At 45.6% G+C, this 12,129-nt stretch overlaps 1 protein-coding gene across 1 annotated transcript in view; it reads right to left on the bottom strand.

Annotated features, from left to right (window-relative positions):
- Nucleotides 1-10,854, bottom strand: part of ARID3B (AT-rich interaction domain 3B) — a 29,823-nt gene extending 18,969 nt beyond the window's left edge. Inside the window, exons 1-2 of the mRNA XM_009811081.2 lie at nucleotides 10,244-10,854; nucleotides 785-856 (exon numbers count right to left, since the gene is read on the bottom strand). Of these exons, the coding sequence (XP_009809383.2) occupies nucleotides 785-856; nucleotides 10,244-10,819 (648 nt within the window). The 5' untranslated portion in view covers nucleotides 10,820-10,854. The remainder of the gene's footprint in view (nucleotides 1-784; nucleotides 857-10,243) is intronic.
- Between the last annotated feature and the right edge of the window lie 1,275 nt (nucleotides 10,855-12,129).

Raw genomic sequence — 12,129 nt, 5'->3', positions numbered from 1 at the left:
GAAAGGGCTGAAGTCAATCTCTCACTGAGATACAGGAGAATATAGAACAAGACAGACGACACTGTACATGAAGCAGAATTCAATTCCTTCTTTCCTTTGAATTGAGGAAGACTCCTGCATCACTCCAGGGAATTTTTTGCTGGCTGTAGCTACTCTTGTGGAGCAGCTCAATGGAAAAGCAAAGATTCACTGGGAAATACGTATTCCAGCCTCTCTGTAGATGCTGCTAGCTGCTTGGTATTCATCTAGTCCTAAAGGGCTTTTTGGGTTCATTTCCTGTGAAACTCTGTGCTTTCTCACACGCTGAGCTCTGGGAAGAAAATGCACTGGTGTATTTGCAGAGCAATTAGCTGCACCCTTTCAGAAAGAGCCAGCTTAGTTGAAAATGAATTCCTCTGGCCGATGTGACACACAGCTGCCACATTCAGATCCATGACCACAGTGCTAATCATGTTCAAGAAAGGAAATACTCTTCTCCCAGCTGGAGAAAGTATTGACTAAGATTTTTAAATGTCAAAAGTCTGGTTATGAAGTCTTAGTTCATACTACATTCCAGTGACCAAAGGCACCAAAACAGCCCAGGTTTGGGCTATATGTAAAGAATAAAAATAGCAGGTTTGTAGGCAGAGGGCTACAGGACAGAGCAGTTTTCTTACAAACTCACTACAAACTCCCTACAGAGGAATAACGAGGGCTCCATAGTCACCCTCTGTCACAGATCAGGGAAAGAATTCCCCACAGTCACCCCCTCCCCATTCCCCTAAATCCCTGTGATGAGACCGACCTTGGCAAAGTCTCGTGAAATTTCTCTTCCTCGGCATCCATCACCTTCATCGCTCCAGGTCACGTTGCCGTTCTAGGGAGAGAGAAATGACAAGGGTGAAAGGATCGCCAGGGAAAGGCTTTGCAGACAATTCCAGGAAGCTTGCAAATGTGCGGATTTGGGCACAAACACATGCAAAAGCAGCTGCTGGCTTAGACCAAAAAGACGGGGACGTTTGTGGATTTGTCGCAGAGGACTGCCCTGGCATCTCTGACACTCAGCCCAAAATGGGAAGTGGCATTTCACCTGCCAGGTGACTACTGCAGGTAGGGGAAGTTTTTCAGCGCTAAGATTTTTCTCGCAGAAATGTACCTCAAAAAGAGTCGTCTTGACACCAGAGAAGACCATTCTAGAGGCAAGTCCTCAACACCTTCACCAGCCGCCTTTCTTCATCTGCTAAACAGAAGTACGCTAACCCCCCTGTAGCAGGTGCTTTGCTGTAATGAGGTCCAACACCTACACAGAGAGGTGCTGCTTTTGCTCTCCATGTCCATCATTTTTACCAAGTGCACATCCTAGAGCCCCTGGTGAAAGGTGCGGGTGTTACCCAGCGATCCTTCCTTTCTGTTCGCCGAGTGACATCCAACCGCTCCCCTTCACACTTGGAAATGCCCTTCTGGCCTCCCCTCGCTTGCCTACAAAACCAAAATATGCCAAAGAAAGAGGGAAATAATCCCACTGGAACACTTCTTGCCAACCCAGGACTCACTGGATGTGAATTTTCCCCACAGAAACGGAAAGCTCAGCTTTGCTGGATTAAGGTTCATTCTTCTTAGGCATTAACAGGATTACTCTACTTAGGCCTATTCTACTTGGTAAATCATCATCCCGAAATGATCACCGGGGCTGGAAACCAGCAGAAGCAGCCTCTGACTGTACGGCAGGACCCAGACCAGAAGAATGATCCTGAAATATCTTCAAACATCTTTAAACCATAAACTCCATAAAGCTCCGGTATAGCAAGTGCTCCAGAGCCACTCAAGGAAAGAGAACATCCAAATCCACCCAGCAAGGTAGCTTTGACCATCCTGTCCTGATAAACACACAGCATCCTAACACAGATAGAAAAACACTGAAGACAACAAGAGGTTTCAGCACACACACAAAAAAGCATGTGAATTAGAGAGGTGGTCCAATATCTGAAATCTCGGAGTCATCTGGTTGTGACACATACATTGAATTAGAAAGATGAATAGCTCTTGTCAAGGCCAGGCAAAGCTACATTTCCCCCTTTAAAAAACACCACAGTGAGCTGCCCTAATGCCTGCTGATTTAGTTTGAGCCAGTAATTCCTGCTGGAAAGTCAATTATCCAGTGAGTCCCATCAACTGAAAGATATTTAATGGGGTATTATTGCCACTTCTGTTATGTCAGCTGTTTATTACAGCAGATCAATTCCCAGCCCTCTCTAGGAAGAGATCTCAAGACCGGTTTTGCTCACAGGAGGATTCATCTGGGTGTCTTTTGCTAGCAGAGATTAAAAACACAGTTTTTTTGCTAATTACGGTAACATCCAGCTGCTCCTGAAACCCCACTGATTGTTAACTCAGATCAACAAACCTATGTGAACAGTCAGAGTAAAAGACAGTCTCTTCAGAAGGCAGCGGCTACTTCCCATCCTCAACTTTACATACTCCACGGCAAAATGATTTGTAGAGGGCTGAGCCGCTTTCTTCCTGAGTTTGTACTTGACTATAAATCCAGAGGGCAAAACCGCCCGTGGTGTTAAACTGGGTGCTCCAAGAAGCAAAACACTTGCTTTCATAGGGAACTCCGGTCACGCTGAGAGCTTATTCCACTACATTTGAAGACAGGGACAGGAAAGAGAAGAGTGCTTAAAGGAGAAAACTCGCTACTGCCAGTGGGTTTGAACTTGGTAAAATTTCCAGGAACAAAACTTTCCATGGGATTAAAGACTCTTTAGAAGTTATTTTGCTTGTTCTATTTGCAGAAAAAGGGTACTTAAACAAGAATGACAAGATTAGGGTTTGATACAGAGAATAAGCAGAATATATGCACCCTACTTCCCATACCTACATCCCGAGATGCTCGAGAGCACAGAAGTAATGCTCCCCCCCACCCAGCCAGGGAAAAGGAGCTTAAAGCTAGCTGAAGCCATCAATGTTTTGCCATACGTCCAGAAAACTGGCAGAGCTGGATATCACCTGGCATGACACGGAGTGATCCGAGGTGAGAGACAGCGGACAGTATTAGCATTTCCTCCCGCGATAGCTGGGAAGGTTTAAAGCCAGTTAGCCCTCGCCACATTAAGCTATCAGAAGAGATAAGGAGAGTGCTTCTCATCCACCTCGGTGCAAGAAGCAGCCGCCGCCGCGGTGTAAATCAGCAAGGGTGCACTGAAATGACACATGGGCAGCAGAGACATGAGGACAGAGCACAGGTTTGTTTTGGGTAGCGGAGTTAGCAAAGTCTCAGGCTAGCATGAAATGTCAGCTCAGCAGCTGGGGAATAAAGCCTTATTTATTCAGAGAACAGAGTACAAGCACCGACAGGCACTTTCCCAGGCCTCAGCTTTGATCTTGAGGGACTATTCTGCTCACCAAAACCTTTGGGTCTGTGCCAAGACTACAACCAAAGATACCAAATATTGGCAGCGGTCAGAGCAGCGACCTGAGCACAACTGGAACAGGTAAATCAGTAGAGAGCCCCACAAAGCTACTGAAACAAGAGGTGCTCCATATGTAGAATAAACTACATTTTGCACAGCAAGGGAGCTCAGCAGGAGCTTTGGTATCAAGCTTCCTTTCTATTCCTCCGAGGAAAACAAAGTTACCCTATGCTGAGAAGCCCTCCTCCGTATAAACAGCAGGAACCTGAGAAATCAATATATCCTCACAAGTCATTAAAAGACCTTTGTATAAGTCAGGCAATAGTAGCAGGAAGGAAAAAACACTGTTCAGAGAGGCAGGTCATTCTCTAGGGAGAGTCCTGCCTCTCCCTCCACCCGTTTGTATCAAGGGAATTTGCTGATGTTTGACAAACAGCTCTCGCATTACCACGGGCAAGAATTTATCTGGTTTCTTGCAGAAAAGCAGCACTGCCTGTGCTTTACCTCCTGATGACGAGCATGAGTAGGAAGGCAGAGGCGTTGGAAAGGGCTGGCCACCTTCACGGGCTGCTGGTGGAGCCGGGGAGCCTTCCCCATGCTGCAGACACACCTCGGGGGCCATGAGAGCCCCCCCCGGACCGCCTTCTCCCCGAGAGGCTGTGGGCCTGGCTTCAGAAGCAATTATATCTGGAGCTATTTTAGGATTACTCCCTAACCACCTGGAATATCTTATTAGAGGGAAGCTCAGATGTCCAGAGCAATTTTGGTTTCCAATCCCACATTCAAAAGCCAGAGTTAACCCTGAGCTGCCAAGCAGACAGAAAAGGAGATGACAAACGCTTTCCTGCTTCGTCCAGCCCATTCTTTTGAGGACAAAAACCTTACAAACAAGCAGCTTAAACCCCTCTCTGCAGGACACCTACCTCTCAAATATCACCACCTCACACGTCTGTCCCTCTGAGAGACTAAAGAATCAAAACTCTGTACTCAATAAAAAAAAGGTGAAGTACTAAGGCAAACAGAACAGCAGCTCATCGTCTCCTTCTCCAGTTGTGCCTGCACAAACTGCAGTTAGTGTGCAAACAGGGACACTGATGATAAATTCAAAATGCTCCTTTTCCAGATCATTCCCTTCTCTCCCACCCCAAGTTCATACAGGTGTTGGAGAGAGGCTCAGCTAAAGCCCGACAAGGTTTTACCCGACTACGAAGTTGTGTTCAAACGGTAAACTCTGAACTGGAGAGAACCCACTAAAGCTTTAAGATGTAAAAGAAAAGAGAAAAACTTCTGGCGTGAAACTCAAAATCATTCTGCACCTCCCTACTGCAGACCTGCAGTTTTGACAGAGGTTTTAGGCCAGAAATCTGCTGAAATACCCACTTAGGGACTAGGCTAAATGTTGCAGTGAAAAAGAAAGCCCCTCCCCTACCCCATGGGTTAACTGAAAGCACTGAGTCAATGAAAAGGTACAGGGGCAGCAATTTCAGGATTATCAGAGAATCCACAGAAATTCCTTTTGTGGGTAGAGTTAAGCCTTAGGAAGTGAAACAGATGCTATTATAAAGAAAACTGTTGTACTACAAAACGCTGATAAGATCAGGACTACTGCCCTGAGCTGCAAGTTCTCAAGCATGGAGAACCAAGTTATAATTACTGCGTGCACAAGCTGCCTGGTAAAGCTCTGCTGAAATTGGAATAAACCCTTCCCAGTCTTACTAATAACAGAGCTCAATTCAATATCTACAAGCCTCAAAGACGGGGTTTGAAAACATTTTAGTGATTTCAGGAATGGCAGGGAGGATGGGGAAGGAAAGAAAAAGAATGGACTGAAGTTAACAGATTAATTACTTTTTTTATTAAGTTTCTTTTATGTGCGCCCATGACCTAGTGACTGCAGCACCAACACAATTCTGTGCAAAACAGGAATCTGCCTCCTTGTCCTTAAGGAAAAGTTGGACTCATTGTGAATGACTCCTATTCACAAATACTCAGAGGAATTAACTAAAATGTAAGTGACAAGAAGATTTGTTCAGTGCTATACGGCTGTGGGAAAAGAAATTCTCACTGTTGCATGAGAGAGTCTCAGATTTACCCTGAAGTGAGAAAAACAGAAGTGTAAGAACACAACACATTAGAGCTCTTTCCACCTACCGTTCCCCAGCGTTAGCCAGAATTTCTCTAAATTGGCACCGAAGGAGACAAGCTGCAACTATTCCAAAAGATAAATTTAGTACCCGAACAAATCTTAAAATGAGCCCTATCTTCCCCAGGATATAAATGAGCTCCTCACCCTGCTCCTTTGCTCTGCCTCCAGATATAGCACACTCGCTGCTATATAGCATAACCTTGACGAAACCTACGGAATCACCCCTTGAGATAAAGATCTGGGGAGAATTCTCTGATATATTAATACAAGTTGTTTCTCAGTTCTGTTCTCCCATACATTATTTATCATATCAAACAAAAAGGAGACTTTGTTTCCATGATCCTGCTCTGCTCCAGCGACTGATGCTGCACGTCAAGTTACCTATCAGCGGGAACTCCAAGTTAGGTGCTACAGCAGAAGCAGACTGTCACAGGGATGAAGACTTCATCAAAACAAACCTAAACCATGAATTCAAGAGAAGCAGCAATTGGCAATTTAAGGATTAAAATCTGTTCTTACGGAACACAGCTTTCAGTAGTAAAGAAATCAAATATCTGACATCGGCTATTAATGAAGAATTCTTCTCCCGCTACATCATAAAAATAAAAATACCCAGTGACCCACGCAAGGAATTAAAAACCCAACCCTTGAATTGGGCCCTGGATATCTGAAATAACTAGGAGGGAAAAAATGCACCACGTGAAATGCAACTTTTTTATTCCTGGGACCTTCACCCCCTCTGGATTAATGAGTATCTCCTGAGCAATACCTCAATACGCACAACACTTGAGGCACATACTTAAGGTTATGGAATCTCAGCCACTCATTCCTAGAGCCTAGAGCAAAAGCAAAGTAATTATTTTAAGCTGACTTATCTTAATAAACACCATGACCTTTGTAAAAGTTTAGGTCAGGATTTTCAGGAGCGACTGGTGATTTCTGAGACTCTAACATGAGACATCCCCAAAAACCAGACCACAAACCACTCTCTGAAAGTCAGACAGCTGCTTTATGGAGACTTACCTTGCTGCATTTAAGAAGGCATTAAGTATCAGCTGATGCCTGAAAACCTTGGCTTTATTTTTACATTCCACGAAGGAATGCACGTACTAATGCGTGTGCTGTAGTAACAGCCCGACAAAAATCGCTCATGCTAGTGCTGCACACCAGCCTGGAGCGGAAAAGGAGCAAGCAGCAGCAGCAAGACGGTGGCTGTGGTCCTGCCTTTCCTACACGGCTCTCCCTGGTAACCAGAGACATGGCCAAGCAATGCGAGAACCCACGGGACGAGGACCCACACCCAACCCATCTGCTAAAAGCAACATTTTCACCCGCAGAATTAAAAACTCATTTTTCTTCAAAGACAGGCAGCCCACAACGCCCTTTTTGAGGACAGCTGCGGGAGCCTTTGGCTGTCGGAGCCGTGATGGATTTGCAGGGGATTTGAGCAAGTCCGAGGAGCGAGCGAGCTGAGCACACACCCCCCCGGCTCTTCTTTCGGGACTGCAACTCCCCGACAAGCAACTCCACTCCCTTGTTGTTTTGTGCTGACAGGATTCCCACCGCCCCTGTGTCATAAGCTGAGCCAGCTCTTTTGTCTGCCGGCTTGTTCTACAATTATTTACTTGACTGTCCGGGACCGAACAGAACGGGGCTTCATCTCGCTGATAGTTCCCATCTTTCTGCCATCTTCATGCCACATACCTTCCAGGCAATCTCAGCCTTTTGCTTTCAAGATACATTTTTCTCCAAGGGCGTCACTTTCAGAAGAACAATCCACACTTGAAAGAAGAAATAGAAGTGACTTTTCCCCCCTCTTCCGCAAGCAACAGCCATTATGCATACCACAAATACTCCCAGAGCAGAGCTAGCTGGAAGCAGTGTATACTGACTGGTTATTAGCCTCCATCTCAAGAGAAGCTAAAAAAAGACAAGTTCAGGAATCATTTCGAAACGAACTGGAGAACACAGGCACTTCTGCATTTGATCCTGTTTGGTTTTTTATCCAATTTAGGCAAATACAAAAGAAAAAGCCCAGTATCTACAAAGTATGCATTTGAAATGAAGAAGTTCAAGCCAGGCTTGCGCTAAGGCAGTGTGCTACCATTTAGCATACAGAATTATGCAGACAGTACACAGTTGCACGCATTTTTTCCCCCTTCGCTGTCATGCCAGCTAACAGTTCTTGTCTGCCCCCGCCCCCCGGTTTATTCCTACCTCCACGCAGCCCCTCGCTCACCAGCTCTGAGCTGGTATACCGCAGTTAAATTTTTACTCCCTGGTATGCAGACTCCACTGGTGAACGCAAACAAGTTGATCTGCAATATTTACCCTACTCAAGGTGAATATACTGCACCAGCATTGCTAATATTGGGCACTTCAGCATGGCCTTTTGAGCACACCAGAGCACCTTAATAACATCCTTCACCAGCATGATGACGAATATAAGCCATGCCCCACTGGGGCAGACCATCTAGCCCAGTACTCCCTCTTCAATGACAGTACCAGGAGACAGTATTTTGGGACAACATGAGAACCTGCCCACTTTCTGCCACATTTTCCCACCATCCAGACCTGTTGTAGTGCAGCACCTCCCTGATACTCCTTTATAATCCATTCCTTAACTCGATGTCTGTGAATTTCTCTAATTCCGCTCTTTAGTGATGTACTGTCTGCCTCCCCTGCAGTGAAACAGGTTACTTTAAAACGGCAGCAAGAGGGTTTTTCTTTTAGCTTTCTTTCCTGGTGAAGCTTTGTGCACTTTGGCTTCCAGAATAAGGTGGCCTGAAATCAGACTAAGCTGCAACCTGCTACCAAAATACCTGATTACAGCTGAAATGGGCCAAAGTAACTGGATCAGTATTAGTGCACAGTATGCCAATTGTAAAACAGTATTTTATTTTATTGGCTATTCCATATCAGCTAAGACCAGATCTGGCATGCTTATGCTCATTTGTCTTCCCAGAACAGGGCAAATGACCTAGGAATCAAGCCTATTAATTCAGTAAGATACACAGGACTCTCACAAGATAAGCAAGTATTGGAAAGAAGCACAATGACATACTTGTTAGCACCGGCCGAGCTAGAAATAAAACCAGCCAAAGACTAATGCTAAGTTTGTTGGGTCTTTTTTAGAAAGCGATCCCCCTAACACCAGAGTCCTGCCTACTATTCTCCACCCAGAGACCTGAAAGAGGAAGTTTTGGCCAGTCACTCCAATCCAGTAAATTCTGAAGCAATTTCTCCAGTGACCGTCTCCTGACCGACATACCCACTTCATTTCCCTACAACAGCTTGAGTAACTCTTAGTTTCAACCCAGCCCCTCTCGAGAAGCGAGCGCAGAGAGAACACAGCAGCAACAGGTTGCCTGCTGCATCCCATGCATCAGGACGGCTTCACCAGCACACTTTATAGCAGCAATAGTTACAAACGCCATTCACCTGGCAACTTAGAGGAGTTCCTGCCACATGCCTTGGTGTAGAAACACCAAACTCATACAGATTTGCAGGAGCAGCTGGGTAGGAGCCTGCAGGCCACACTAAATGGAACAGGAGAAGAAATAAAGCCCGCTGAGCTTTAGCAGTTCCTCCTCGACCTGCTGCCCGTGGCAGCATAAAACAAGTCATCTTGTGCATGCCACCAACAGCTAAGGGGAGAGACTGCCCTGAGTGCCCATGGCAAACTTTCCAACGCCTACGGTTCACCAGCCACCATGAAGCAGCTCCAGCCTTTTTACTTCATAGGGTTTGCAGGAGGGAAGGAAAAAACAGCTCTGTTTTTGTCCATACGAGGTTTCCTAGCTCAAAGAATTCTATCTGAAGCAACACTTAGCCTTCTTCACACTAAGGCTAACATCTGTAGAAAAGGACAATGAAGTCCAAACTTTTTTTGCTTTATTTAAACTGTGCAGTCCTTTGGCTCCACTTCAATACACATAAATGCTTTAAATGTCTCTGAAAGTCTGTGCAAGTTAGCTCTGTAACAACCCAGCACCCAAGTGCTACATGAAATGAAATACCCACTTACAACAAAGAAAAGAATTCTTGATCCTCTGGCATTTATCTACAAGGACTAGTAATTCTTCATTTAAACACAGAATTAACCTCCTACCAAAACCAAGCAGTAGCAAGTTAGCTCCTTCCTTCCCACACATGAAATACAAAGTGGCTCTGCTTACTCACAGGATCAGGGGGAGGACACGCACTCTTCCCTCCCTGCCCGCACCACCAACCAGAAATCCAGCCAAATTCGCTGCATCCCAGAGGTCTTAAAGGGGTTATAGACGTCATACGTGAAATAACTTGAGTGAGACATTAGCAGGCAAGCGTCTGCACCAAAAATAAATATAACACCAGCCTGTTCCATTCTGAATGGCACAGCAGCAGTGAGATAGAAGATAAATGAGCCAAAGACCAAACCTCCACCTCTCCACAAACCCCAGTTCTTACAGACTGGGAGTTCTATATCATTAGCTGGCAATCTGTGTCTGTAAAGCAAATCAAGTTCTTGTGAAATCTCTTTCTAAAAGAATAAACCTGGAAGAGTACACCAGGGAAGCATTGCTCTGCGCGTGCCCGGTTCTTGCGCTCTTTCCAAAGCGCTTGCAAACAGCCAGTGCTTGTAACAGGATACTGGGCTGAAGAAATCCTCAGTCTGACTGAATACGATCATTCTTAGTCAGAAGGAAGTAACATTAACACTGACCTGCTTGAGCTGCTCGTCCAACCGCCAGTTCTGGCGTCCAGAGGGGGAACCGGAATACGGTTGCTTAGTAGTGTCTTTACCCTGTTCTTCTTTGCCCTGCTGTCCCCGCTGGTGCCCTGAAGCTGGAAGAGGATTAGAGGTAGAGGCCACTCTTTGGTTGTGATGGGCAACTTTGGGAGCATGAAAATATTTCAGAGCAGAGCAGGTTTCTTTTCCAGTCACATCAGCGCCATCCTCAAGATCTCCACCTTCCAAACCCCCTTCTTCCTCCTCCTCCTCTTCTTCCTCCTCCTCTTCATCCTCCTCTTCCTCTTCTGGCTCCGAATTCATGCTGCTCTGATCAAAAGCCCGTGTAGCTCCGGCTGCAGGTGGGCCTCTGGGACCAACAGTAGAGCCGCCCGAAGCCCGGCCAGATGTGGCTGCTAGGACAGCCTGCTGCACGGCCAGCTGCTGAGTGTAGAGCAGCTGGGCTTCTCTCATCTGCCTCTGCTGTCTCTCCCTGGAATCCATCTGCAGAGGCGTTTGCTGCTTCTGCTGCTGCTTCTGCAGCTGCTCGACCACAGCTTCCAGCTTCATCCCGCAGTTTGCATGGCTGGGAAAAGAGGGGGGCGTTTTTGACTTTATCTGGCAGGGTTCAAGCCCCGACCTTGGGAGATTGGCAGAATCTGAAAGATAGACAAATATTTGTCTGTATGAATATAAAATGCTTTCATCTTTTCCCCAGGAAGAGGATAAATAGAGTGCAAAGCCAATACTCTTTCCTGTGCAGGAGACCGTGAAACAATCAGCTTCATGTTTAACAGCCTCAGGCTCAAACTTGCATTCAATTTTCAGACTGTTTAATTGTATTTTCAAGCTGAACACATTTGCTATAACCTCAGTTTCATATACCCCAAAGACAGCATCTGAAATGCCTTTGTCCACTGTCCCAGCAGTTCATTTTTTTTTTTGTCAGAATCCTTCCACACTTCCTAAATAATTACTTTTGAAAGGTTAGGTTTAACATCTAGGGTTTGGTTCTTCTGAAAACACTACCTTAAAAGGAGATAGCCGGGATGATAAGCTTGACCATATTTCTATTAAAAAATGGGCAGGAATTTATCGCACACCGGTTATCTCTAAATTCTTTAATACTTTCATTACATTACTAAATTCTTTACACGTCATATGTCTTTCTTAAAACATATTTAGCCATTATTTTTCCCCAGGAGTGCGAGACGAGAGTAAAGCAAAGACCACTGTAGCCTGAAGCCGACTGCTGAGCACCGAGCAACTCCTGCCTCTGGTTCCCAGAGTTGCCAGCGCATCTCAAGCCCCAGGCATGGCCTCCCTTCGATTTTCCCAGGCGAAGGACCCGAGAGCTTTCCTAGCTCTCCATTTTGACCTGCAGCAAGCCCACGCTGAGCCAGCACTAGCCTCCTCTTGAGCAAAGACCAACAGAACAGACGGCAGTCAGAAACACAGCTCTGATCTAGAGTAAATCCTAGAAAGACGACTACGCCTTTAATCCCCAACCATTAAAATCAGCACGTGTATTTTGGACTTTGTGTCACAAACTGGACCTGCTGACAAAGACTGCCCGTCTCTTTTTTTATGTAAAAGGATGGTTAAATGGATGCCACTTGCTGCCCTTCAAGGTTCATTGATATCAAAATACAGTCAGCTTGGAGAAACAAAGGAAAGGCCAACTACAAACAAGCTACAGAGTCTCCTGGCCACCTCCCACCACCCTGTTTACAACCAGCACTGTGCTATTCAAGCCACCTACTTGAAAAAAGAGACTATTTTGCTTACACACATTTTCCAAACAGACACGTTTCTGTTCTAAAACAACAAATAACCTACCAGATACCAGTTCTAAAAGTGAAAGACAACTTCCAGCATCC

Source organism: Gavia stellata, chromosome 13 (genome assembly GCF_030936135.1).
Source record: "Gavia stellata isolate bGavSte3 chromosome 13, bGavSte3.hap2, whole genome shotgun sequence".
In the NCBI taxonomy this organism is placed as follows: Eukaryota; Metazoa; Chordata; class Aves; order Gaviiformes; family Gaviidae; genus Gavia; species Gavia stellata.
The sequence above is the reverse complement of the archived record's forward strand: the minus strand, read 5'-3'. Positions and strand labels throughout refer to the sequence as shown.